The following is a 24,511-nucleotide window of genomic DNA, read 5'->3' as shown; positions in this document are numbered from 1 at the left end:
AATCTGTATTCTCAGTTCAAAGAATTACCATCAGACTTTGAGTCAACACACAAAATTATTATTGGACTGGTTGGTATGGGAGCACATAGCCTGAAATAACATGTTTTATCTGGAGAGGCAGAAAGGTGAGGTCTGCATCCTGCTACAACAGGACATCAAGCTCATTTGCATGTCTACCAGCCATAAATAATGTCTTTTCCCCCCCAAGTGAAAACAAACAAGGTATCCATGTAAGGCTGAGAACACAACCGGGGCTTTGTTCGCTGTCAAAGTGATAAAAATAATACAAAGTAAAATTTTGCTGCAAGCTGCAGTTCTTTAGGGCAAGTACAGGCGCTGCACACAGGTACATCAAGGTCTCATCTTCCCACAGAGCAATTTTGATCATGATCCAAAAAAAAACAGCCCTTCCCCCCAAAAAGAAAGAAACAAAACAAACAAACAAAATGTTAGAGAGAAGTTAAGACTCATTTCCTCTTACGCGTCCTCAAAGTCATCCACATGTCCCAACCCAACGCTCATTTACATATATGTGTAGTAGTGAAAAGAAACGGAGCAGGAGTGAAATGCTGTGCTCAAGATTTACAGGACAGCTGAAACTGTTGACAAGGCTGAAGCACGTGAATGCTGCGACTCACACGTCATCGAAAGTACATGTATTCACACTCCAACGCATCCCGAGTGGACCGGTTTGCTATCGGATAGAAAAAGGAAAGGTGTAAAAATGTGCGACTGATTTAACTTTGACCGCTCAAGCTTTGCGTTTAAGATCGTCTCTGGCCGGATGTTGAAAATCTGTACACTTCCACGTGCAGTTGTGAAAGTTAAGTTACCGTTCGTTCTCCTTGTCCAATTAAATAACAGGAAGAGTCAGCTGCAGCTAAATCAATAAAGGCAGGAAATAATAAGGGGAAGTATTTCTGATTGGCTCCAGTAGAAATGTGTGTGCGTGTGTGCTCTTGACTGGGCGTATCAGCACCTACACAGGGTCACAAATCAGCTTTTAGCGTGGAGGTTAAAAAATAAAAAAATAAAGTCCAAACTTCTTTTAGCAGGTAAAAGTACCTAAAACGTAAAAGAACATATGCAACAGGTTTGTGTCAAGTATCAAAAATACATGACAAATAATAGTGGGATTTGTAAGGGAAAAAAGTTTTTTTTTTTTTTTTTTTACAATTAATAATGACAAGAGTGTAATGAGGCCTGGTAACTGCTGACAACATTTTGATTTGATGATTTTATTGAAATTTAACACTGATATCTATGTTTTGCTTCGATGGGTGAATATTAAAAATGCTGTGGTGCAATGAGAATGTCATGTAGCAAAGGAAAACAAGGATAAATATAAACTGTCATTGAAATTCAGTCTTCCTTAAGAGGAGATATCTGAGATTACACAATGCACGTGAATGCACCTTACAAACTGTCTATGATCAAATGAGTTTTCATGTTGAAATAGTGCAACCGTATCTCTCAAGAATAGATGGCTCATTTGTCCTGAGGGGTAAGAGAGGGGTTTTTTTTGCCGCGGGGTGAGAACGAGTCATGGTGCAGGTGTGCGCTCCGAGAGGGGAGTGTATCGGCGAGGGAGAGCGGTGCGCAGCTCCAAAAATAGAACATAACCAGCAGCCTGGGGTCTGTCTGTGGCTGGAGCGCCTTCGTCTCATCACACCGTCTATCACCCCAGTAGTTTTGTATCAATGTGACCATGACAGATATTTATTACGTTACTATTTTGGTTCATTTACGCACCAGTTGGCAGACAGTCCTCTTAGATCTACCACCAAATTGAAAATCTAACCGCAATTGTCTGGTGTAAATTTCAGACACTGGCGCTCCAGGAGTGTATCTTCCCCGATTTACACAGTCAGGCTTCTATTCACATCATACTGGCTACTTCACCAATCACCTGTATCTGATTGTTGACAGGGTACACAAGAGCTGCAACAAAGGAGGAAATGTGGCTCGGGTTGAAAGAGAGATGGTGACAATAGCCCTCTCCTTGAGAACACGTGACCTTTATTTTCCGATTTCAAATGCAAATGGACAACAGTTCTGCATATTCACAGAGAACCACGGAGGTCCTGCTGATGCCTCACAATGAAAAGATTCAGCTTGGCGGCAACCGTGTACAAGGAATCCCCACTGCCCTGGGCAGGTCCGATCAGCTGCAGCTCTGTGTGATGCAAATGTTGCAACAGCCCAGAGATTTGCATGCAGAGTGAGCGAGTGTTTCCTCTCTGTCGGGGAGTTAATAGCCCCTTTTAACACAGATAGTCCACTTCACTGCTGTTCAAAAGATCTCTCTTCACACCAACTTTGTACGTTTACGCCGAGCAAAACAGCCACAGCCCAAGAGTGCGATTATAGATAACATTTCGCCATTACACAGATAGATACGTGTCCTGTGTGATAACTGAGTTGCTGACTTGAGATGCCATACTGCTGTGCCAACTGTCCCTCCTTTTTTACATAAATGTCATTCGTTTCTGCTGGTTCAACAAGGAAATAAAAAAAAAAAAAAAAACACCTTATTTCCCTTTTCATACCTGGTAACTGAAGCAGAACACATCAACATTCCTGCCTTGAAAAAGCAATAGAAAGTTTGATTTGCAGTTGTGCATTGGTTCGACGCAGAATCAAGGACATAGTTTAGTCATGTGACCGGCGGTGTGGGCAAAGCACTTACACCAATTACCCAAAACATTAAAAACCACTCACAAGTTTCATATTGAGTACAATAATAAAAAAAAAATCCTGAAATAAATCCCTCTTTGATGAGGCTTTTAATGTTCAGGTTTTATAGAATCTGTTTGAGAAGAATGCTAAGTTCTTTCAACGGTCATTTTGAAGGCTGCAGTTTGTGGTGCAGCTGAATGGTGGTTATCGCTTACAACTGGGGGCTGTTTTTTTATTAACTTAGTTCTCATAAACAGAACTGACAGAGTATGAGATATGGCTGTCAGTAAAACCCCAGTGCGGTTCGACAGCACCGCAGACACCAACCTTCAAGCTGTCCATTAAAATACATCACCTCGCTTCTCAAACAAATTACTTAAAAAGTGAAGATTAAAATCCTCATGAAGTGGGGCATTATTGCAGTGGCTGGCGGTTGTTTCAATGCTTTGGCTGATAAATGGTTACGTGGTCCGGCGGAGTTGCGCTGCGGTTACATTGCTGAACGCTACGTTGACGTGTAGCGTGGGTTCTTTGCCGCTATCAATCAAGCTTAAAGAGCGTAGTGAAGGTTAAATTAGCTATGAGATTAAACCTTGTCCATAGGACCGTTTGAAAAATGAAGGCAGGATATTAATATCAATACGTACAATGAAGATCTTTTAAAAACACTTGGGTAGAAAATTTCACTCCCCAAAATGAAACAGAAGCCCCAGAATGGAAACAGCTACTATTTCAGTTCGAGGAAGAGATAAAAGGTCTCTTTCTTACTCTAATACAACTTTATAATCTAATCCTCACAGTACAGGTTGCAGAAATAAACTTGATGTGAGCATCTATTTGTGTAGAGCTCTGGTGTACTAAATGAGTATAGGAACAGGTTCGAGAGGAAGATCAGAATATGGCGCATCCTTACTGTAAATATCAATAAAGACAATAACACCTGGTTCCATGGGGCATTCCAGCTTTGCCGTAAAACTAAAAAAGGTGCCGTGAGGAAATGTGCCATGTTCTTTGTCAGCCTTGACTGACCTAACAAACAAAAGGAAAAGAAAACAATCCAAATTACCAAGTTACGTGAGGCTTGTAATTCTTACGTATTCAAGCAGAAAGAAGTTGCCTGAAACAAACAATCTGTTCATTGGGTCTAAAATATAACCTGTGGGCAGACACCCAAAATGCAGCTGACCTGTAATGTCAAACTGCGATTATGTGCGAGCGTAGACTCCTAAAAGGGAGGTATAAGATCTGCTTTCATAACCCCAGGAGAAAAGCATTTCCAGCAGAGACTCGCAGTTAAAAGGCTAAGTCCTCTCTGTGACGGCAGCTTTAGATGACAAAGGTTGCGAGCTGGCCTCGTTCCAACTTGAAATTAAACCTGCTTCAAGCTCTTCAGCTTGTTGACTGGGAGATTTAGTCGTGTGCTGCCAATCCACAACTTATTCAGATGTAAGGGCGGCAGTTGAATACCATTTTGTGTGTTTGTCACTGTCATCTATCCCAGCTCTTTGCTAAGAAGGATGGCGAAGCTTTGTATAATAAGCCAGGATGGTTAATACACTCAGCACGCACGTTCTCATACACCTGTACAATGTAGAGCAATCTGACAAACATAGAAATGTTGTCAGAAAGGGGATTATTCTACTTTATTATTGAGATTGTAGCAGGTGCATTATGATGAATGGCTTATTGTGATATTCATGATTAAATGGGGTGCACAAAATAGAAGAATTACAATGCAGTTCAGTCTATGATACAGCAAAAGGTTGCACTTTCAAATCTTCCCGTCTCCTGGGTAGGCAAAAAGTGATTTTAAAAATGGGATGGAGGTAAGCAAGTGCTTGACATGTTCAATTTAAGCCTTCATTTCACCTCTCCTGTTCCAGAGTAGAAGACAAATCCTCACGAGCATAGGAATTGAGAGCAAACTTGAAGGAAAATGACACATCTGTGACACTAGGACAAGGGTGTGTGGGTGTGCATACCCTGAAGGCAATGTCATTTCATAAGGAGCATGCCTTACTGCTTGCTGAAGTCCCCATTGTTGTAGGAGAGGAGCATTAATGATATCACAGAGATGGGTCATCTGTCAGACAGAATACATTAGGGAAATTGTCTTTCAGAGATGACACAGTTAGCATAGCTGGATGACAACCATGCTGCAGTCTAATCCGCTATCGGTGGTCAGCTGAACCAAGCCTGAACGTCTTTCTCTCTCTCTAGAGGCGGATAGGGATTTGGCCGTGTCCTCCTCCAATGAAGCCTCACTTAAGGTGTTGACATGGTGGAACTCTTCACGGGAGAGGTCATTTACCCCCTCTCCAACACACACACACACACACACACACACACACACACACACACACACACACACACACAAGTCTAGCAAAAAATATTTTCATTGATATTTTAAGCTTTAAGACTGAAAATTAATTGAGTGCAAAATGAGTGCCTACAACTAAAAAAATGAAACATGTTTAGCTTAATTACATTTGACCAGCTAGTGGCTTTGTAAGGTTGTTATGCTCTTTTTAATTTTTTTTTTTTTAAAAAAAGGAACAAAATTGATACATAACCCATAAAACAACACACATTACATAATGTGACAGACTGAATTCTAGTTGGGGGTTAAATGAAAGGCCGGGGGGGGGGGGGGGGGAATGGGGGTTTTGCAAAAATTACCAGAGGGAACGACAGATGTTTTTAGCTATTTATCAAACGGTTGTCAACACATTTAACTCCACTACTAACCAGCCTGCTGGTGCATGATTCTATAAACTTTCATGGTAGTCAATAAAATACATGGCTCCAGACATTTAAAACAGTGATTCCTGAAAAGTCTTGTACCCAAATGAAACATTCAACCTCCTACTGTGTAGCCCCCTCAACCTCCACAGATGGCTAACTCTTAAAAGATGCTACCATAAAAGCTTTCTACAAGAGGAAGTGTAACAAACCTAAAGTCAGCCTATCATATGAAGAGATGTGTTAACTTTTCCTCGATATTCAAAATGAATCATATTTCCCCACGGAACAAATTACATCACGCACATCCATTCGGGCAGATTATGAGCGACTCCTCCCTAATATGCATTGATCTACACTGGCGTCAGCAGTAGCTAGGCTAGTGCCACTAATGTAAAAGTTAGCTCTGTCAGACACGGCACAAGATGCCCCGGAGCAGATGGGTTGTGACAGGCGGGACTCAGTCTTCAGCTGTTGTAGCTGTGTCCTGCTGGTCTCGTGGATGTTGGATGAGGCTGCATCAACCATTTATCCACATTTAAGAAAACGAGCCAACACGTTGTCTGAAAAGCCTTAATTTTTCTGATCCATAAGGAACTGGACATTCTGGAGGTTTGTCCCCGCAAGATTCGCCCTACTCTCCCCCTGGCCGGTGGACATGTGGAGTCAGGTCTGATCAGAGGAAGAGTAGGAGCAGGTCTTCAGAAAATGCTGGGGTGCTTATTTTATTTTTGAAGGAGGATTTTGAGAGGTTACTCCAGATTTCTTTTGAAAGACTATAACAAATACTGTATGTACAGGGCATTGAGATGAGCAGGAGTGTGTTCTTAGAGTACATTAAAAAAAAAACAACAACCCATAATGCACCTGCTACAGCCCAATAATATAATAGTATTCACAACAGCAGAAATACACTTGAAACTTAGAGGTGTCTTGAAAATCTTAGGTGTCTAAACTCAAGACTGAGTAAAGACACCAGTCAAGACCCCAGCCTGCATGTACCCTTTAAAAAGATCCATCACAACAGACTCCGGGGGAGCTACTGGGCTAAATGCAGTTATCAAACCCTGCTTAGAATTGGTCTCAATGTTGGCTCAGCAGAATTAATGAGCCTCATCAATTACTTTGTCCTCAAAGTTTATTTGACTCTATAGATTCAGTCTAAAAAAATTATTGTATCTATTAGTTCACAGCACATTAATATTTATAGATTCGCGGCATGTTCATTCACATCAACAACCCATGGTATAATCGTACAGCATGAGCCTCCCCAAATATTTCAAAGCCGAAACTAACCCCTTTCCCCCACCCTTCGCTGGGTCCATCATCTGTTGGCATTCATCCACCAGAACTTGAAGTCTGTTTTCTTGCTGTATATGCAATAAAATTTTACCTCTGTCTGTTTGAATGGCACCAGAGGTAACCTTTTCCAGAGTAAACGCTTTCAAATGTGCAAAGTAGCGGTGTTTTAAGAGCAGGTGTGTTCAGCTGCTCAACAGGTGCAGCCAGGATAACTCAGTTAGTCAGGGAGAGATGTCAATCAGGAAAGATCTGTACACACCCCCACCATCCAGGGAGAAGGTCTCATCAGCCAAGTAACTGGTAACACGTGTGTGGGTGGCATTAACAAATGAAGTGCAGCTTCAAAGGGAGATGTTTATTACGGCACAAGAGGAATCTGATCAGGGAAATTAGAAGTTAGGATGATCCAATTTAGGTGTTTGCATTCACAGACATTAATTTCTCCCGTTACAGCACACTTGGGTGATTGTAGTTCGGAGGAAGAGGAAAACTGTTGCAAAAATGTCTAAATGTCACCGATTTGACTCGTCAGTCAAAAAACAAAACAAAAAAAAACCCCACCCGTACTCCGTAAAATCGTGATGTTTTTAAGCAGCATCTATTACAGCATGATGCAGAGCGGCATGACTTGTCTCTGCCTGGTGCTCTACTTGGCGCTGGTGCTGAATGCAGCTAATTTGGCTTCAGACCACACACTGCTATGGCCTCCTCCAGTACTGTCCGGAGTGATTTATTCTTCAGCTGACAGCTTGTGAGCAAGTTCACAGGAGAGACGCTCTGATGTCCTAACCACAGCGCACTGATGGTTTTACTACAAATACGATGAATGAAAGGCATTTAAATGGGAGTTTCAGTAAATATCGCAGTACAAGGATCACACAAGCAAAATGCAACAGGTCAAGGAAGCCTCAGTATTTCTGAGTAGGCAACTAAGTTGTAGATTATACGAAATTTCCTCTCTCCGGCCCAGCAGCCATCATGTCGAAAGTCCAACAAAATATGGCCTGACAGACAGGAACAGCAGCACAACGTAATGATAACAAGTGTAATAAATCTTGTTCGTGGTGAAGCTGCACAACAGTTGTACAACCTTTGACTGCCTGAGAAACCTGCAGCTGAGCAGTAACAGCACAGGTTGCTGTGTGATGAGGTCACATTCGCCTAGCTAGCTAACACTTAAGTTAGCTAACATGTCAAATACCTCAACAGCGAAATTTGCGCTTTAAAATTCACAGTTTTGGGATTCATCACCTGCAGCATTTACTATGTTTTCTTTCTGAGAAATAATGTAAAACTTTAGCCAAGCTGAAGAATATCTCCCATTACAATTGTCAAGAATATCTGCGTAGCTGGAGGCTAACAATTGTAATGTGACATATTACAATTATTAGCCTCCAGCTACGACTTCAAGAGAGCATTTCACAGTTCATGTTAGCAGGGAAAGATGATGAAAAAGCCTAATGCTGATATCCATGTTAATCCCTTTGCAGGTTTTGATATATTTTATACCAACCCAATTTTCATATAAGGACGATGAAATCCCAAAAGGTTAGGAAAGGATGATGTTCACTGCTCCAGGGGAACATGTTTATTTAGGTATCTTTATTCATATTCTATTCAAGTGATTACCATTCATAATTAAAATGGACAGACAGACTGAATAAACTACACGAGGTTACTTTACCGTCTTTATACAACATGGTGACATTTTCTCCATCTCTTAATTTCTTAAAAAGGAACCAATGTTGGAACAGCTCGGGGTCCAGCATCGTTTAAAAAGAAAGCCGAATTGAACATTTTAAAAGGACAGCACATTGTGGACATGTTCTAGACAATGTTACAGTCCTCATCCTGATGTCTGAACTGGCTGAACTGGTTCAACAGACCACCCACTCACGCAACATGCGATGAAAGCTTAATCCTGCAGGCTTTAGTGCACCTGTTTGGAACCAATTCTGTGAGTATGACATTCTGATAAAGACTGCAGATAGTTGCTCCGCATTTGTCAACAATGAGGAAAAGAGGTCAGGTCTAATCATACGAAAATGTATCACGTAGTAGCGCAGCCTCTGTCACACAGGGTGCAGTTCAGTGGACGGATTTATTGTGTCAGCATAGGTATCAGCCAATGTGTAGGGGTTTGGCATTGACTGATGCTGGTCAGCCGATGTTAATCTGTTGTGTCTTTAGTTTTGCGCTGTCCTGAACTGCCTGCAGCTCTCTCCATTACCCTGGCAATGTGCAGTGGGCGCGTCGCGCACAGGTGCCATATGCTCAAGTGACATTTCAATTCATAAGCGATGATTATCGGCCCAATTGTTTTTGTTTTGTTTGTTTTTTAATATCTGTATTGGCCTCAGAATGTCCCTATCAGTGCATCCCCGGTAACGAACATTTTTTTTTATTTTAAAACAAAACCAAAAAAAAAACGAGAGAAAAGAAACATTCCACTGTTAGCCATGCTATGGTCATAATTCATCCTTTCCAACTTTCATTTGGGGGCGAGAAAAAACAAAAAAACAAAACACTTCCTCACTTACTTAACATTTACTACTGCAAATATTGTGATACTGTACCATTCAAGGCCATATCACCCAGTACTAGTACCTGACATCATAAGATGATCAATTCAGAGACAGTTATCAGCCTTGATTGGAGATCGTCTTAACTTTAGAATTTTTAACACTTCATGTTGACTGTGCATCTGGGTTGCAGTTCTGAAGCCACAAACTCGGAGACACAGAGATAGAATGAAAAAGTCTAGCACACAACATTGAACTATAAATGAGTGTGTGTTTGCGCGTTTCTATTTTCTTGACAAATGTTCATCCAGTGTTCATCACACTTGTATTGCAGGGATCCTAAGAGTGAGCTGTTTAAAGTAGAGCAGTAGAGGGTGTAAATGTTCTGTGATAGAAACGCCCGCGGGCTCCAGTCCCCGTCCCCGTCTATTGCGAGTGGAATACGGGTGCGTCTAAATTTCGGGGTCATGTAGTTCAGCAACAGTGCTGTACAAGACTAACAGAGCTGCCTGTAACAGTTTTCTTGACCCTGTTGATCAGCTGTTGCCAAGTGTCCCTGGCAGCCTTCTGGGCCATCAATGCATCTACCATAAAGCTCAGAATACAGGTCCACTTCAAATATCAGGGGCACCTGCTTCGACAACGGAGACGTGCAAGACAGCTGGCTTAATTGGCCGATGTGAAGTTGTTCTAGATGCTATCTTTAGTAAATATCAGCTGTCCCGCTATTTTATCACTGAGGTGGTTCTTTTAAAGCAAGCCACTAATTAAAGTTTGTATTTGTTTTGAAACGGCTGGGTCAGTACCAACTGTTCTGAACAGATACACTTTGAATCCAAATGAGCTGAAACTCACCTAGAGAACACCAGACAGTATTTCAGACCTGAAAAAAAAAACAGCCTCAATAATCACATGCGAGTGTCTATTTTTAACTGACATTACAATGCCATTAGCTTATGTAATGTAATAAAATAAACACACATTGTGGGCTTGGTAAGGGGTTTATGACCCACTGCTATGCGATCAAGTTAGCAGCAGGACTGAAACAATATTTGCTCGGTCACGGTCAACCTGTTCTTCTGTAAACTGAGGACCAGGTCCAGCTTTTCTAGTCATGGGTCCAACGATATGACAGTGCTACAGTCAAGGCTCAGACTAAAAGTCCGTCGCTTCGTATTTAGCGAGCAAGTTTTAACGGTTTGCCGTCCCTGCTCTGATCAAACTTTACACCTTCAGATCCTAAAAAAACAAAAACACTATCCTCATACACACCCAGGGTGCAGAGCTCTTACGTGAGAATCAAGTCAAGAGTTCAAGTTTTATAATACACACTTACGAGTGTGTTCACCTAATGCAACCATAGACCGTCACCTTCGCCCTTCATGTCACTAAGCCTCTATAAGACGCTTGAGATGTTACGTCTAAAACAGGTAGAGGGTCAGAGGGAAGGGACGCGCTACATATTAACAGAAATAAACAATCTCAATCATAAAGAATATACACTGTGTGATTATTTGGTGCTGCAGAGCTCCACTGTAATGTTGCACAAGTTGGTGAAAAAGTCCCACAATATTGCAATTGCATCATGAGTCTTGGTTATCAAGGGGGGGAGGGGGGAGCACATGATTATTTGTAATTTTTAAATGTGTATTTCTAAAATTCAAACATGCAAATGCCAATTAGTGTAAAAAAAAAATTAAGAAAAAAAAAGGACAACATTTGTGGAGCGTTTTTTTTTTTTTTTTTGCCAGTTATATAATTTCACAGGCTGACATTGTGATTGCAATTTGACTCATCGTGCAGCACTACTCAACTGTTCTGCTTTTTCAGCCGAAGGATAGCAACATATTTTGTGTTTTAGAACAACAATGACAATGCGCACCTTTCTTGTAGATTTCCTGGGCGAGGTAGAAGAACATGGACAAAATGTTCTGAATCTACGCAGCAAAATGGGAGTTCTTTCGTTTGACGTTTCTCAAAAAATAGAGTCTCAGTTTCTATAAAATCCAGCAACAGGATTGGTTTGACCTCAGGTTGGACCCCTGAAGAACTTGGGCCCCACACTGCGCATCTAAATTACTGCGAGTTGCCCAGATTCACAGGTATTTCACACAGTAGGGCGAGTATCGAGTTAAGGGACGGTAGTAGTTCATCCTTGGAGAAGCCAGCAAGATCATGACACTGATGGCCACTACAGCTTAACACTGGCGGTTCTCAATCTGGGGTCAGGAATCCCTTGGGGTCTGTGAGTTTGTTTTTGGAGGTGTTGAACAGAATAAAGTGACATTTTTATACAACAAACTGTTACTGACATTATACTTGTATTCAATGTGCGTCAGACTGTGCCTGTACTTGAACTATGGAATCTAGTATTGGAAAAAAAACACAAAAAACAACAACAACTACGAAGACAGTTCTTACGCTAAAGGCTGCAAGACCAACAAGGCTGAAATGTTTTATCTAAAATATTATCAGCAAATAACAAACTGATTTTTCTGGGGGGTCCTGACCGAACAAGGTTGTCAATGGGTGCTTTTGACAACCGATCGTGCATGCTGACTCCTTTACAGACACCAGCGCTACATGTAAATAAACCAGAGTTCACTCACTCCTGGTTAATGACACAAAAATCCAACCACTGACGATAATGACTGATAGCAAAAACTTGACAGCTGGAATGTTGCATCAATTAAAGCTCTGTCTTGTCAGAGGACACCGTCAACTCATTTTGTAATAAATCAGTTATTTGGTAGCACATTAAAGCTACATATCGGGATAAAACTATGTTGTTCACACTGTGTCCCACACGTGGCTAACACGGTATACCTGCTTGTGATTGTAGCCTAATACACATACCTAACAGGAGTACACAAGTAATACAAGAAGTACCAAACTGTATATTTGTATCTGAGGCATAGTGGCCATCTGATACCCTTGATACCTCCAAACCTTCAGCCAATCACAGTCCGTCACACATATTGCTTGACACAACACCAGGTGTTCTATAGGCTGAAAGTGCTGCATTATTTATCATTACACCTTGTTGCTCCCAATGTTCACCGCTTTGCAGTGTGTGAGTATTTTGCTCTGTGCAACCAAACACCGCTCAATCACTTCAAGACAGTCGATGCAGCCAGTTGAGAGGAACCAACACACACCTCACGTATCCTGCTGATCTTCCACTGAATGAAGTGCCAATTAACATCTCTGAACAATTCACTGATTGGGCTTCGTGAATCAAGCGAAGCACTCGGCCGCTGAGCATCGGATCAGCAGATGTAACAGAAGAAGAAGAAGAAAATGAACAGAAGACACTGAATTTCAAGATAGGTTGTGGATTGTGATCAATCAAATAAAAGATAATTGTATTTGTTGTCCCTTCAATCGTTGCACTGATATTACAGGCGCAGTATGTAATCGATGCCCCTCGAGGTTTCTCAATGAAAAACAGAAACAAAAGACATCGATGTGACATTCCTAAGTAGCATGGGCTCATGGGAGTTGTTGTCTTCATTGTCAAGCAATAACCACATATGACATACATGAGAACAATATTGCTTAATTGCAATAAGATTTCATCACGATCACTCATCAGCCTGTATGATTGCTGCCAGCTCTGCTCAAGCAATTGTAGTGGACACAGGATCATAGGTGCGTGTGCGGAAGGAGGAGAAACGGCAAATACGTTTAAAAACAACAAGCAGTACTACAACAAGCAGTACAGAACCCAAATGCCAAGTAGACTCCAGGAATAAACATGATGGTGGTCTGCAGAAGTCAGACACCAGCAGTAATGATAGAAGTCAGTTGATAGGCATTACATACGTGTGTTTGTGCTCATGGAGGCAAACAGGCCCGTTTATGTATTTACATGTAACAAAACGTGCATCAATTCTTGAGGAAGACAAAAAAGGCCTATTCATCACTGTAAGAGTCTATAAATTAAAAGAAAAGTACATCAATTGGTCCAAATTACTCCATGTTAATTAGTATAGGTAAACAAACACGTACATGTCCATCTACCATCTTTGTTTGTACTGGAGCTTGAAAAGCTGGTTTATACTTTATCACACAGTACAAATGATATTTATTTTTCATCCAACTTGTTAAGAGAGTCAATGAGGATGTGACACATATGTACAAAATTGTTGGTTAAATGAAAAAAGCTTTTTCAGACCTCTTTTTATATTTAGTTTTCAGTAAACTGATGCTTGTAAACCTTCTGTGACTCCAGTGTAAACAGACAAGCAGCACAGAGTGATGGTGAAGAGTGGCAAGCTAACAGATTTTAGCTTCCACATTTGTATCTGAATGCAAGAGAACACATGGAAGTATAACAGTGCAGAGAGAACGGAACTATCTTACCTGTATAACCTGCAATCCAGCCCCATGAAGACACCATAGCCAACAACCATTTAAACATGATCCCTTCCAGGTGCCAAAAAGTAGAACTGTCCCATATTCTCAGCGGTTGCAGAACCAGCAGGTATAAGCAGTAGGATGGGATAGCTACACAGTTATTGAAGAACATGAAAACGAAACGGAGCAAAGACTTGAGCAGAACCCAGCCCAGTCTGCCGGCCCCGTCCAAGAGCTGTGCCATCGTGATGCACTCCGTCTGGAACAGAGACAGAAGGAAGCAGTTAGCATCCCGGCCGGCTCTTGTCGCCTGTGCGCATAACGTTTCAGGAAAAGCTGTCTTTAAACACAACTCAAACACTCAATATCTAATGTTAAGCAAAGTGGAGACACTGGGCAGCCAGCGTGTAGCAGCTAATTGGTTGAGGGTGAGGCCATTTCGCGGAATTTAAATGTAACACTAGCGAAATGGACATTATGGTCTTGTTATAGTTCAATAACATTCACTCTGACTGTGGCTGTCATTCGTGACTGACCGTTGCAGTAAAGCAAGACAGGACCATAAAAGGACCAGCCAGCCACACGGGACGTGGATGAGTACTTCAGGACATGCTAGCTAGCCGTAACCTGAGTTAGCATAACGGGAACAAATGTAAAGACCGGTGCCAGGTGAAAGAACCCATAGACTAAAACATAGAATATTAACATAAAAACAGTCTGACGTGTGATGCTTAGACATTTTAAAACCCGTGGAATTCCTGAGACGATAGTAAATGTGATATATCGGGATGCTGAATGTGGAGGCTGCTGCTATCTTCTAGGATATGGTCCGACCCTGAATGTAGTCAAGTCTGGTAGCTCATGTTACTCACCCAATTAATGTCTCCCGAGCATCCAAGGACAGCCAAAGATGTAACTAATTGTAGGAGCCAAATAAATGCTGTCACGTGCAACTTAGCTAACCTAAACGGCTAAGTTAGCAAATTTGCTACTTGACATTGTCAGTCTTTACCAAATCTAGGGACAGTGTCGGAAATGTGTGATAGCGTTACAACAACCATGCTGCAAAGAAGCTGAAACTGCACCCATTTAGCTAACGATATCCGGGGCTGCTCTGGTAACGTGAATCCCGGTGGCCACCGTTAGCTCGCTAGCTAACTAGCAAGCGACTCCACTTGAGCGTCGCTGACTCCATCTCAGTCAGAGACACCGGGATAATGTTAATTCCACCGATGCATCATCATCATCATCGTCAAGTTTGCTAGCTGTCGAGCCCCCGTTAGCGAATTTGGACGTGAGACGGGTCAGTCACGGGACCGACGCTGTGCCGCCAACCATAACCGTTAGAAACGACGTATGACCATCATATGGAACGAGCAGCGGTTTTTTTTGTTTGTAGAACGGCAGGACCCGTTATCTGCCCCCAAACACCGATCCACACCGCGTCAATGTACTCAAAAGATCAACAGGAGCACGGAAATGGGAACTGCTTGCCTTCAAAATAAAAGCACCATTCTCAAATTGACAAAGCTATGATACCATAGAAGTACTATAAATCTAAAAATTAAAATGAAGGCTTCATTTGTAGGAGCAGCAATTACAGACAAAGGGAAGCCAAAAACCTCGTTTTCATTCGGCTTTCATCAGAATTTGCACTTTTTTTTGGTAAAATACTGCCTCCTACTTTATTTAACCTCACTCTGCATCCATTTCCTTTTCAGTCTCTACCATCAGCAGTACGTGAATTTTAGATAAATCCACAGACTGCATTTAATATATTAATGATTTATAAATGAACAGAAATCGAAACTACCACTCATTTTTAAAAACAGATTTACCTACTGAAAATTTAGCTTTGACATATTAAACATGTGCAGTCAAGTGAATTACAATCCTCATCGATCGCTCACGAGCAGTGTTTTGAAAACCAAAACGGAAGCGTGATTTTTATTCTTTCTCACTTGACACCGCCATTGTGTACACCTGAAGCGATCCTTTATCCACTAACTGCGCAGGCTCCCTAGTGTCAAGTGATGATGAGTTCAGTATCTACAAAGGAGTTCAGTTCACTGTTGAACAGATTCAATCAGAATGGTGATGATTATTTGAGCAAAGCTGTATTTGCTAGCGTGCCAAAAGTTACGGGAGATGGTTTAAAAAGCAGAAGATTATATTACACTCTTTAAATCGGACGTGCAGAGTACAATGTAGAGTTAATGAAACTGTCAAAATTATCCAGTCAAACTGACAACAATAATGCTACAATTTGGACTGAATTGACATCAAGAGATTTTGATGACTAGTCTGCCCCCTGTTGACAATCTCTGGGATTGCACTCTAAGTGAAGTTCACAACGTCCAATGTCAAACTAAAACTGCATGGTTCTCGAGATTAAGGAATGAAATACTGCTGGATTAAGATAATTTTATCATTTTATATCAGGTTATTGTTTTTATACTAAAAACAGTTGCATTCATATTTTGAATCCGGTACTGTTTTCTGTCACAGCATCCTTTACACTGTATCAACAATATGTTATATGGATTACACTTGTGGAGGATTTAAATTAAATCTGGTCATTTAATCAATGAAAAAAAAAATGTACAAACGGAATTATAGTTATAGCAAAACATAGCATATCAAGTAAATGAGCTAAAACAGTGAATCATCCTGGGGGCTTGAGCTAGAAGCGATTGTATGCCCCCCTCTGTGGAGCAGGCTGGGCTCCACCCTGCTGGATTTGGTGGCGGAGCTGCTGGGAATAAGGATCCTCCAGGGACTTCACTGACACTGTCGTCTTGGGGCCGGTTTTCCACTCGATGCCGCTCTCATCGACCACAGAGGCCTCTACAGTAACAGTGTGAGTGCCCAGAATAGAGAAATTAAGCAAGAACTGGGTGCTGAAATAGTCGTTGTGGGGTTCTACTCGCTGCTCGATCTCATTGGTTTTACTGTCGAGTGGAATCTGAAAGGTTAAAAGAAAACGAGTCAGAGCAAAGCAAAGCATCTTAAGATCTGAATCTCACTACACTGTGACGAAGACACATAAACTGAGGACAAGATTTAGTAAGACTGCAAGTGAAACAACCTCAATATTTAGAGGTGAGGACAAGGACTAGCTACCTTATAGTCTGGTCCCGTCTTGCTCTGCAGTGTGGAGGTGACATTGAGACAGACGGACTGGATCTTTCTGAAGAGGCCTGGGCTTGAACCGTGCTGCACTACCCCCTCCACCTTTAGAGTCAGCTGCTGGCTGTTCTGCACTGGGATTGGCTCATTTGGTGTCCGTGGAGATGGAGAGAGGGCAAGCTGGGAAAATAAAACATGCTCGGATCAGTCAATAGTGAGCTTTAACATGAGTTAGCGCCTTGGAACTTTTATCCTCTGGTCATCTATTCAGTAGTAATTATAAAGTTATAAAGGGAGTTACCTTTATGCTGGTTGACTGGAGCTTTTGGAAGAAGTACCTCTGGAAGGACAGCGGGATCTTCAGCAGAGATATGACAGCATCACAGAGACAACCTGTGTGCTGAAGAGCAGCAAACAAGATGTTTACATTCTGGATATTATCAACCTTTAATTGAGCAGACTAATGACCCATTGAGATGAAAACATCTTCATGAGACACTTGGCCAAGAGAACAGTTTCCTGATTAAAAAAGACAGTATCCAGCTAACATTCATCAAAAAATTTTCAAAAACACAGTAAAGTCATTTGAAATATTCAACTTACCAAGTATGAAACCGGGGGATGTTTCTTGTTGAGGTTCTCCACTTGCTCAAGCACAGAGTTAAAGACCGACATCATCCGTCGCTCGTATTCACTCTCCGTCTGAACCGACCCAGGGGTGCCATACTCCTGAAAACTAGATAGCAGACAGAGAAGGAGACAGGGAAGCGGTCCATTTGAGTCAGGTGTGTGTCAGGAGACTGATTCAGCTTGTGTCAGAAAGCTGTCAAGGGTATGATTCTGTAAAAACAAAAAAAAAACAACAAACAAAAAAAAAAAAGCCCCGAACTGTTTTATCAGCTAATGCGTTTATTACCATTTCATTTTCCTGTAGTTTTATAGCAGTTTAACGAACAGAACCTGCTGTAGCTGGTCCCAGCGTGAACACGTCCCTTGACACCTGAATATCATGTATATAAATAAACTACGCTGACATTTCCCTGATACTCCTCTGGCAGTCAACCACTAGAAACTGCTCATCTTGTGAAATGTCAGGGCTGCGGAAATCTAGTACATTTCCTTTTCAGACATTGCACTGATTCATAGAGATCAAACTGGCATACCAACAAATGTTCAACGAGTATTCAGACAATTACAGTGTACTGCATTTATAAGGGCCGTGTGTGAAGCACGTTCTGAGTGTGCTAGCTTAATGCTACTGTATGGACTGCTAACGAGCATTTTAACTCGTCTAACTTCCAGGAACACATTCCAAATCTTACTAATTATCAAAATGCCATAACAAGGTAGGGAAAAGGTAGGTAGGTATGCTTAGTTTTCTTTCATGAACTCATATTAGGAGAAATTATACTTGAAATCTCATTGTGTGTATCATTTTAACTCAAAAGGAAAGAAACAGCAAACTTTAGTCCCGGCCACCATCTTTGGGACAAGCCTAGCAAAACAGAACGTGGGTTAACTGTCGGTAAACAGGATTATTACTAGAACTTTGTCATTTTCAGAGTTAAGGCAAAAACTAGAATAATGGCGGAATACTGACAGCATGTAAACGTGGTTAATCGGTCTCACCTGGCAGCTTGCGGGTCCAGTATTAGAGCCTCTATCACGTGGGAGACGAGCAGACAGCTCTGCTGTTGTCTGAGCGGACTGTTAAAGGCAAACGTGTTATAGCATGGAAACGCTGTCGGAAATGAGAACACTGAATGAGTGTCATGTGACAGAGAAATGTTAAAGGATACAGCTCTACATTTCGGAGCGTGGCGTAGTCGGCGTCAAACGAGGATTGGTGTAAATCAGCATAGCGGGCCGCGAGACTTCTGAACTCATCCATACACACCTTCATCTGAAATAAAGTAGAATGTTAAAACACCCACTTCAGCATTTGCAAGCACATTTACTCTTCCTCAGAACAAATCTTTACTGATGGTGAAACTTAGGACCTGATTCTTAATCTGTGTGCACATGACTCCTATAAGGCTGTTTTCTTTATAACCTCATAATAAAATGAGTTGAAAGCACATGTGAACCAAAACCCATTCAATCTGCATCATTAGCAAACATGACAACCTATCAGCTGCCCTCCACTCTGTTAGTGTGTTACCTGTATGGAGATGCGTCCGCAGCGCTGCAGGTCGTTGCCAGAGGTCAGGGCGATGGTGGTGGCTATGGCAGGAGGGGGGCTGGTTTTCAGGCTGTTGCAGGTACAAATGAGCTGCGACAGGGCTTGCAGGGTGTCAATCCGCAGCTTAATGAACTCACACTGGAATGTAAGTGGACTTAGAGGAGTGCTGGCAGCCTGCAGTGAAGGATTAATCAGATAAATGTACAATAAGACTACAGTTCCACAGGTCTCAGATGAGTTGACAAGATACAGTCAGGAATTAGGTGATAATCCATTAACAGTCTGGCCTGCAGATGAACCGGCTCCAATACCACAAATACACACGCTCTTTTGCCACTGGCTAGAATCCTTTTTGAACAAGCAGATGCCAGCTTACCGTGAGGGAGGCGATGCCCTTTTGGTAGGAGCGGAGGGCCTCTGCGATGGCGCTCATGGCCCCGCTGTAGTCCCTGTCCTCCATGTGAGTCAGGCACTGTTCAGCCTGCGAGAACTCCTTCAGGCTATTCAGCCAGAAGTAGAAGTGCTCGGATGCCACGCGGGTCCGCAGACTCTGGTACAGCTCACTGGAGAACTCATGACACCCCTGTAAATCAACGCATCCATCCAGTCACATAAGGAGCCAACAAGACCCTCAATCACAGCAGTAGAACACCATAAACACCCATGAGTCTGGTAGCATGAGATCCAGTAAGATGTCTTCAAATTAGGGTTGATCAGAGCAAAATAACGAGATAAAAATCCACACAATCGATGCACTTTTGATGTTCCGAGTTCAATTTGACAACCTTCCAACATTCCAAAATAATTAATATTGTTTCTCTCCACACTTAGCAATGGAGCTAGAAGCTACAAATAGCCAGTCACCACTTTCACTCAGCAACTGCTATATGTTTTGGATTTTCATTAATCACAAAATACGCAATTTCTAGTATCTTTATCTTGCTATGTATTTTTTAGTCACTTGATTTTTAATGTTCTGATCAATAGTTTATAAGTCAAGCAAAAAAAAAAAAATCACGAAACAGCTCTCCTAAATAAGTTCATTGAGGTGATGGACAACCCCGGTACTGGGCATCTTAATCCTGAAAAACAATCACCAAAAAAAAAAAGAACAATAAAACAAAAACAACTGTTCCCTCACTGTAAGTAAAGGGAACCTACGTTCTCCAACACGCCAAATTTCACACCAAAAGAAGTAAAGAATACCAATAGCAACACGATCAATCGGATGTTGTTCTATGATCACTGGTATTGGATAAATATCCAGCACAGATTACCATGCGTGAAGCTTGCCGTGCTATTCGGTACACCGTCCAGCCGTTAGCAATGTTCTCCAGCTGCTGTTTGATGACGGTCTTCACTTCAGCTGACAGAGACGACTGGCTGGCTACAAAAATAACAGTTGCCAGGGAAACCTGCGAGAATCACAGCAGAGTGAAGATATCACTGAGATACAATAATCCTTCTTAAACTTTTCAATGTTGCACAAGGTGTGTGTGTGTGTAGCATTTACTATCTAAACATCCGCTGATGTGGGACATACCAGAAGCTCCTGCTGTTTGTCGGTGGAGGAGTGACTGGCCACACTGTAGAGGTCCACCAGATCACCCAGCATGCCGTCACCCAACACCGGCAGGTGAGTGGCGATGGCCGCCAGAGTGTGGCACATGAGAACGCGGGAGGAGTCACACGATAAATGGAGCTGGCCGAGCAGGAACTCCACAGCCGGTTGGCTGAGGTGAGGTCGGCTTTTCAGCAGCTTAACCAATGAGGAGAGGGCCGTCTGGAAGGTTGATAACGCACGCGGAAATTACCAGGCGGATCGTGAAAATCACCTTTAAGATCAGTCAGGTGATAGAAAGCAGTGCAAATAGATGTCATATATTTGAAGTCTGTATTCTCATTTTGGAGTTGATAAAGTTTTAACAGTTCAGTTTGACATAATTCTCTGTTCAACAGATCTAAAAGACAGCTCATGTTTCATAGCTTCGAATAAGACACAAGTGTGTATCATCCTCGTCATTATTTAAAATTGCAAGTACTCCCCGTCATCCAAGTATCTTTTTACGTTGTAGGTCTTCTCACTTTGGTATTGTTTCCAAATCACTATTTTAAGAACACCTTATCCTAAAGGAATATGAAAACTTCTCAAATGTGGTCTGAACACAAGCTTCCTTCTTTCTGATTTCCATTTCCACTATTTTCTTGCAAAATGGACCAAAACAAATAGTCATGATATCGACTTTATGCTCAACATTTCATCTTTCTTCTCACCATTTTGACTTTTTTCTTAGTGTGCATCATAAAAATGAAATCTTCCTCCTCTTTTTTTCCTGTCCCCTGGCCTGAATATAGGCAGAACCTCTGTACGGCGACTGCAGAATGTCACTTCACATTTCCTGGTTACACAAATACTGATCTGACCACCACATCAGACGCAAGTTTGGAACTTTTTGGGTGAATGAAAACTGTATCAAATGTAAATTATGTACTATTACATGTCAGATACAAATATATTTTAAAGATGAATACTGGTACTGCACTGGAGTGCTGGTAACGAGCAGTATTTCAGTATTTGGTATCTACACTGTGTGTTCTGTCTCTGGGTCATATCTTGTCATACTCTTAGTGTGGCCTGGGCACTGGGGCTGTTGTCTTGACTGCAAAGCATCAGTAGGGACTCCACCCCTAAAACTGTGTCCTGCTCCAGCTGTAATGTATCTGAGGACAGGAAACACACACACACACACACACACACACACATAAACACACACAGAGTGAATATGACAAGATGATGAGCGTTACACGAGTCAGGCCATTGCCGACAGTCACTAACCTTTCTCAGGATAAGAAATGACAATGTTGGAGAGCACTATGACCCCGTGGGCTGCTACTGCCAGGTTGCTATGGTAACAGCATTCTTGTGCCAGTTTTACCAGGTCAGTCAGCCGAGGGGGGACTGAGGAGCTACCTGAGTAGAATGTGCAAAAGGAAGAGTTCAGTCAGTTGTTCTCAAAATCAAAAAAACAAATAACCACTTTAGTAAAGCATGTTTAGCTAGATTATTACACGTCAATGCACAACATGACATGAATTCTTGGGAACGATTTTTTACCTGTCATATTATTAAAGTACTGCTTGATTGCGATGGTTCCAGAGAGGGTAGAGAGTACAGCTAACATTCCCAGCTTCAAGCTATTATAAGGGCTGGTCAACGCACACTCACATAGGGTCTGAAAATATAAGAATACTTTCAAGTTCCAAACCAACATGGAGAAAATTCAGCAGATCACCAGTTTACGGCTCAATTTCTACCTGAGTGTTTTCTTTTATCCACAAATGAGGAGCTTTTTTAGCCAGGAGCTTTAAGTCATTTATCGCTAGTCTCTTGACAGCTTTTCTGGGGTCATCCTTCAGATACTGGAGGAGGAGCTGTAACTATATGAAGCAGAGGATTAATGATTTAGTGGAGAACAGCTGCATCCTGCACTGACGTAGCCATGGTCCTACCTGCTTTGGTATATCAATAAGGGAAGAGGCGGCCAACTGGGTGAAGGTGTGCAGGGTGACAATGACCATAGGGGTGGAAGGGTATGAGCTGACCAGGTGCTGTAAGAGTTCTCTGCTGCTGGAGGCCAAGCTAGCGTCATGATGCATATGCTGCAGCATTGGGATCAATTTCAGCTTCAGTTCCACTGGAGTATCTAAACCTGGAGCGTAGCAGACGATAGAACTCTTTCAACAGAAGTTTGGAATGTTTCTATAAAAATGAAAGCTGTTAATTGTTCAGCGCATAATTCACCTTGAATCATCTCGCTGACTTTGTTGCAAATTCCAGCTGCAAAGTCTCTAAAAACAGCAAAATGGGAAAAAAAAACGTTATCCAAAGAAATCTAGTGTAAACAGCATCCCAAACCAACATTAACTAAGCAACAATCCTTATGTATTCTTACTTTGACTGAGCAGAAAAGCTTGCAGCTGCAAATATAGCAGCCTCAACCTCCACATTGTCATGAGAGTCCAGACTCTGGCGAATACTGTGGTGAGCATTCTTCCTCTCTGGGATGATGGAGGCCAAACTACCCAGCATCCTGAAAACAATGAAAGGGAGAAATGTTGAGAAACTTGTGACACCCGTGTCTTCTTGAGTAGTTTCGTAGTGCAGCTAAACAACATTACCTCAGAGTGATGGCTCGGGCCACGGGATCATTGCTATGGATGACAGAAAACACCCTTTTAACGAATTCATCCACATTGAGGATCTTTTCCAGATGTTTCTCACTCTGTTGAGTTACTTTCAGCACACAGAGGCGCAGGAAGTTGTTCCTGAAAATAAAGAGAATAACACATCATCGGTCGGTTGAGGAGTATATTAAAGTCCCTCTCTCCAACACACACACACACACACGCAATAATTCTTGTCACATACACATGAACTTAACCTTTTCTCATCACAATTCGTCAGAGGATAAATATCGTTTCACTCAATCTGATGACAAAAACTAAGTCTGGTTGGATTCTTTAAAAATTGTTTTATAAAAAATAAATACATGCAAGTGTTAGAATATTATCGGTAGTAGTTGCAAATGATAGCTTTTCTTGCTTGATTAATTCATTTGAAGTCAGTCAGTCGTGAGTTGAATTATGTACAGTGGACTGATTTATTGCAAAGTTTGAATGAATTTCCTCTGTGTTAAATGCAGACAGGTGCAGCTAATAAACTGGGAATACGTGTATTAATAACATGAGACTGCCTAATATGAAAGGATAACTACCCAAGTCTGAAGATGTCTGCAAGTTTGAGAAACGCAGAGTTAATGAGGATGGGGAAAGGGTACTTCTCGAAGAGTTTAGGGAAGAGCACCACAGCCTCACACTGCTCCCCCAGCTTCCCTGACCGCAGCCCTGGAAATGAAGCGGACATCAACCGTGAAAAACACAAACAAGTCTCTCCTACTGACACACGAACAAAACCCATGCACGAAACTGAACAGAACGCGCACAGGATGTAAGGTACAACCTAAGCGCTCTATTCGTTAGCAAGCTAGCTAACTAGCTAAGGCACCTTTGTCCAGCTCCATGAGAGCGGAGTTAGCATCGAGCTCTTGTTCGCCATAACAAGCCTCCGACAGGAACGACCGCGCGGTAGAAAGCGACATTATTCCTCCGTTTTTTTAGATCTGAATCTGGAATATTTCAGTTTTAATAGCAGTCACAGGCAATTTGCATTTTTCTGTCCTGGAGGTTGACATACAGACACACATACACACTCCGGTTACACAACAATTGTATTTCCATTCAGACTTTCATAATAAAGGGCAGGGGTACGCGAGTAATTTTCCTTGAAAGTGACAAAATTGGAAGAAATTTTTTTTTACACACACATATATATATATTTTTTTACATATATATTTATATGTTTATATATATATTTATGTAAAATTGTTGTGTATTGTTTTTGATCATGATTTCATAACTTAATTAAAACTAAATTATTTTTGCTATACACGGTCCATACAACTATAAGGTTACTCAACTGAGCTAACGGGAATAGAGTGATTTATTTTTTTAAAGAACTGATCATTTAGTCGACGTA

General features: G+C 41.7%; 2 protein-coding genes across 3 annotated transcripts in view; both read right to left on the bottom strand.

Moving 5' to 3' along the window:
- Nucleotides 1–15,045, bottom strand: part of lpgat1 (lysophosphatidylglycerol acyltransferase 1) — a 45,567-nt gene extending 30,522 nt beyond the window's left edge. For both annotated transcript variants that reach the window (XM_086189369.1, XM_086189371.1), the window contains exons 1-2: nucleotides 14,477–15,045; nucleotides 13,611–13,863 (exon numbers count right to left, since the gene is read on the bottom strand). In XM_086189369.1, coding sequence (XP_086045495.1) covers nucleotides 13,611–13,848 — 238 coding nt within the window. In that variant the 5' untranslated portion in view covers nucleotides 13,849–13,863; nucleotides 14,477–15,045. The remainder of the gene's footprint in view (nucleotides 1–13,610; nucleotides 13,864–14,476) is intronic.
- A 714-nt stretch (nucleotides 15,046–15,759) lies between these two features.
- Nucleotides 15,760–24,188, bottom strand: ints7 (integrator complex subunit 7). Its single transcript, XM_086189085.1, has 20 exons — nucleotides 23,981–24,188; nucleotides 23,691–23,820; nucleotides 23,095–23,241; nucleotides 22,869–23,006; nucleotides 22,718–22,764; nucleotides 22,426–22,625; nucleotides 22,231–22,353; nucleotides 22,031–22,148; nucleotides 21,752–21,886; nucleotides 21,539–21,636; nucleotides 20,459–20,698; nucleotides 20,193–20,330; nucleotides 19,292–19,498; nucleotides 18,895–19,089; nucleotides 18,533–18,636; nucleotides 18,363–18,431; nucleotides 17,337–17,469; nucleotides 17,035–17,133; nucleotides 16,728–16,913; nucleotides 15,760–16,569 (listed from the first exon to the last, which is right to left on the bottom strand). The coding sequence occupies exons 1-20, from the start codon at nucleotides 24,072–24,074 to the stop codon at nucleotides 16,288–16,290; spliced, it is 2,883 nt and encodes a 960-aa protein (XP_086045211.1). The 5' UTR covers nucleotides 24,075–24,188; the 3' UTR covers nucleotides 15,760–16,287.
- Nucleotides 24,189–24,511: the final 323 nt, after the last annotated feature.

Source organism: Aulostomus chinensis, chromosome 20, assembly GCF_037954235.1.
Source record: "Aulostomus chinensis isolate RoL2024-O1b breed Wild chromosome 20, RoL_Achi_v1.0, whole genome shotgun sequence".
Classification (NCBI taxonomy): Eukaryota; Metazoa; Chordata; class Actinopteri; order Syngnathiformes; family Aulostomidae; genus Aulostomus; species Aulostomus chinensis.
Note: the sequence above shows the minus strand (reverse complement) of the source record. Positions and strands in the feature narration are given on the sequence as shown.